This window comes from Phytophthora infestans, genomic scaffold (genome assembly GCF_000142945.1).
Source record: "Phytophthora infestans T30-4 supercont1.2947 genomic scaffold, whole genome shotgun sequence".
In the NCBI taxonomy this organism is placed as follows: domain Eukaryota; phylum Oomycota; class Peronosporomycetes; order Peronosporales; family Peronosporaceae; genus Phytophthora; species Phytophthora infestans.
In genome coordinates this window covers 1-2,714 of record NW_003305723.1, presented here as the reverse complement: position 1 = coordinate 2,714, position 2,714 = coordinate 1, and the positions used below count along the sequence as shown (strand labels likewise).

The following is a 2,714-nucleotide window of genomic DNA, read 5'->3' as shown; positions in this document are numbered from 1 at the left end:
GGCTGGTGCAGACGAGCGATCGGAGGCTGCAGCTTTCTGATTTGCGTAGATACTCAGGTCCGTACAGCCGCGTAATGCTGCTACAAAATGTTTTTAAAGATTCCAATGCTGTTGATTCACCAATGCGAATGACCTCATCGAGCTGGTCTGCACTTGCGCCATATGCGAGCATCCGCAATGCACATGTAATCTTTTGTTCTGGAAGAAACCCCAACAAACCGGTAGCATCAGGCCGCTGCACGAAATAGTTGCAGTGTTCATCCTCGACAAGAGCGCAGACGATGGTTTCAAATAGGTCTCGACGCATTCTAAAGCGCCGACGGAAGTCCTCTATATGCCGTGGTGACACTTAAAAGTCAGGATCTGTTGTAATAGCAGATTCACAAGTCAGGAAATCAACGTACCCGCATCGTAGGTCGGATTATCGCAGAAGTAGTCGGCTATCATCTCCTCCCCATGCTGTGCTCTTTTGCGTTCCTTTCCTGCTCGCCTGCCGACTTCAGAACCACCGTGCTTCCTCTTCCGCTGTGCATTTAGCTCGGGTAATATGAAGAGACTGAAGAACTCGTCATCAGAATCCCCTGTTGCGTCACAAAACGCATCCACATTAGCTCTTGCCATGCCCTCCATGAGAGGAAGGGGCGAGGGGGGCGGGGGCGGAGCTTACAATGCTTGTTGTGATTCGCCAAAACAATAAAATAGATCTTTGCTTGAGACCTCCCGTTGCAGCAAAATCAGAGGTGCGGAGTCTTAAAATAAAACTGCGGTCTCAATGGCCTCGAAGGGGCGTCGATACGACTCACGTTAGGACTTACCGCTGGAGATGCTCTTACGACAGGAAAGATAACGGGACCTTTACTGTAACGGGGTTACATGGTGTGGAACACACAGGGGTACGAAGTACCCGGCGAGTTAACAAACTCTCAGTACATAAGTTGGAGAGTTAACAAGGTCTCTCAGTACGTTGGCTGAAAGCCACACGTTATGCATTTGATTAGGTTTAACTATGCTAGATAGTTAAAGAGATACATTTACCCCTAGGCGGCTTGGCCGCAATAATAGTAAATAAATCACTTCTGGTTTTGAAGCATAAAAGTTAAGGTATTAACTTTGAGCCCTGGTCTTGGGCTGTAAGTGTCCTTTGGATAAGGAACTTAGTATTAGTGACTCTTTGAGTCGAACGTCTTCCTCTGACGCTAAAGCTACGGCAGCCCCGCTGCATTTACGAACTTATATCATCTGTGGCTGGGAAGAGCCAACATCCAGAGGAGCATTTGCAAAGGGGAGCGCAACCGCCCGCACCATCGACTGATGTGGCGGGGTTCTTTTTTTTTTACGACCAAATATACGACCAATTTGGTGACTAACTTATGTGGCCGCCGCTCCTTCCACGCAGATCCCGTGCTTAACTGACTGGAAATTGCTTTACAGCACTCACAATCGTCGGCATTACTAATTGTTACAGAGCGTTGATTATAGCTCACTGTGCTTTTATTATAACTATTGCTGATCACTCTAGTTCTTTAATCGAACCTGTCACTTTACAAATTGCCTTTTAATACCATGACTGTCAAACGACGCGGTTACGACTCCAACTCCGATGGCAATGATCGCCCTTTTAAGATTCCTCGCACCCCTGCAGCCATTCGACTGGACACCATAAATAACATGGCTTTGACCAGTCGTAGCCTTGAAGAGGAGCTCGACTATCTTTTACGGGAGCCTAAGGCCGCGTACGCTACTATCGACAGACTACAAAAACGGTTGTCCGCACCATGCAAAAACAAATCCCATCATGTACACAGTCTACCTGTGCATGATGACGGCGGACATTTGGTAGTGTACCCCTACTGATGCCAGAATTGAAGACGTTTTGTTATATATTTTTAATAAAACAATTTCAGATTCAAAAAGTATTTTATATTCATTAACCGTATTATACGGTATTAATGAGTTTCAATCTAAGAAAATTTGTAAAAATATAGGAATTAATCCTCAAATCACCCTTAATAAACTTAAAAACAACCACGTAAACCGACTTGTTAATTATATTAACAAAAATTTAAAAGTCGAACAGCTTTTAAAAAAAGCTAAAACTGAAAGATTAAATGAATTAGTAGAAATTAAAAGTAATCGTGGAATTAGACAAAGTCAAGGATTACCCGTTAGAGGACAACGTACACATACAAATGCAAAAACTTCTAAAAAAATAAAAAAAATTTTTATTCAGAAACGTATTTCACGTAATAAACGTCCTTTTAAGGTACAAAAAAAGAAAAAAAAATAAAATTATCATTCTATGAATAATACTAAATTTAAATATAATTTTAGAAATAAATATAAAGTAAAAAAAAATTTAAAAAAAAAAAATCCTTTAATTTTAGCTAATTTGCATATTACTGCTAGGTTAAAAAATACTATTATAAGTTTAACAAATTATAATGGAAATCTGTTTAAAACAATGGTCAACAAAGTCATTAAAAAAAAACAAGATTTAAAAGAAAATACACCGATATAAGGGTTCAATTAAGTGTTTATAAAATTAAAGAAATAGCTGTCGAAGTAAAAAGATTTAGAAGATTAAAAAGTGTAGTTACCCGGGTACCGGTTTTAGGGAGGAGAGAAGTATTTTCACGCAGTTTAAAAGAAAGTTTTTAGAAAGAGAATGATCGTTGTAGATGGATACAGCTGAAACCCTTCTAAGTGGCTGGAGG

General features: G+C 40.4%; 1 protein-coding gene across 1 annotated transcript; it reads left to right on the top strand.

Annotated features, from left to right (window-relative positions):
- Positions 1-1,563: 1,563 nt before the first annotated feature.
- On the top strand, positions 1,564-2,553 carry PITG_22416 (uncharacterized protein; the record flags this gene model as incomplete). Its single annotated transcript, XM_002909782.1, has 2 exons — positions 1,564-1,733; positions 1,986-2,553. 2 exons carry the CDS (start codon positions 1,564-1,566, stop codon positions 1,990-1,992), a joined length of 177 nt encoding a protein of 58 aa, XP_002909828.1.
- Between the last annotated feature and the right edge of the window lie 161 nt (positions 2,554-2,714).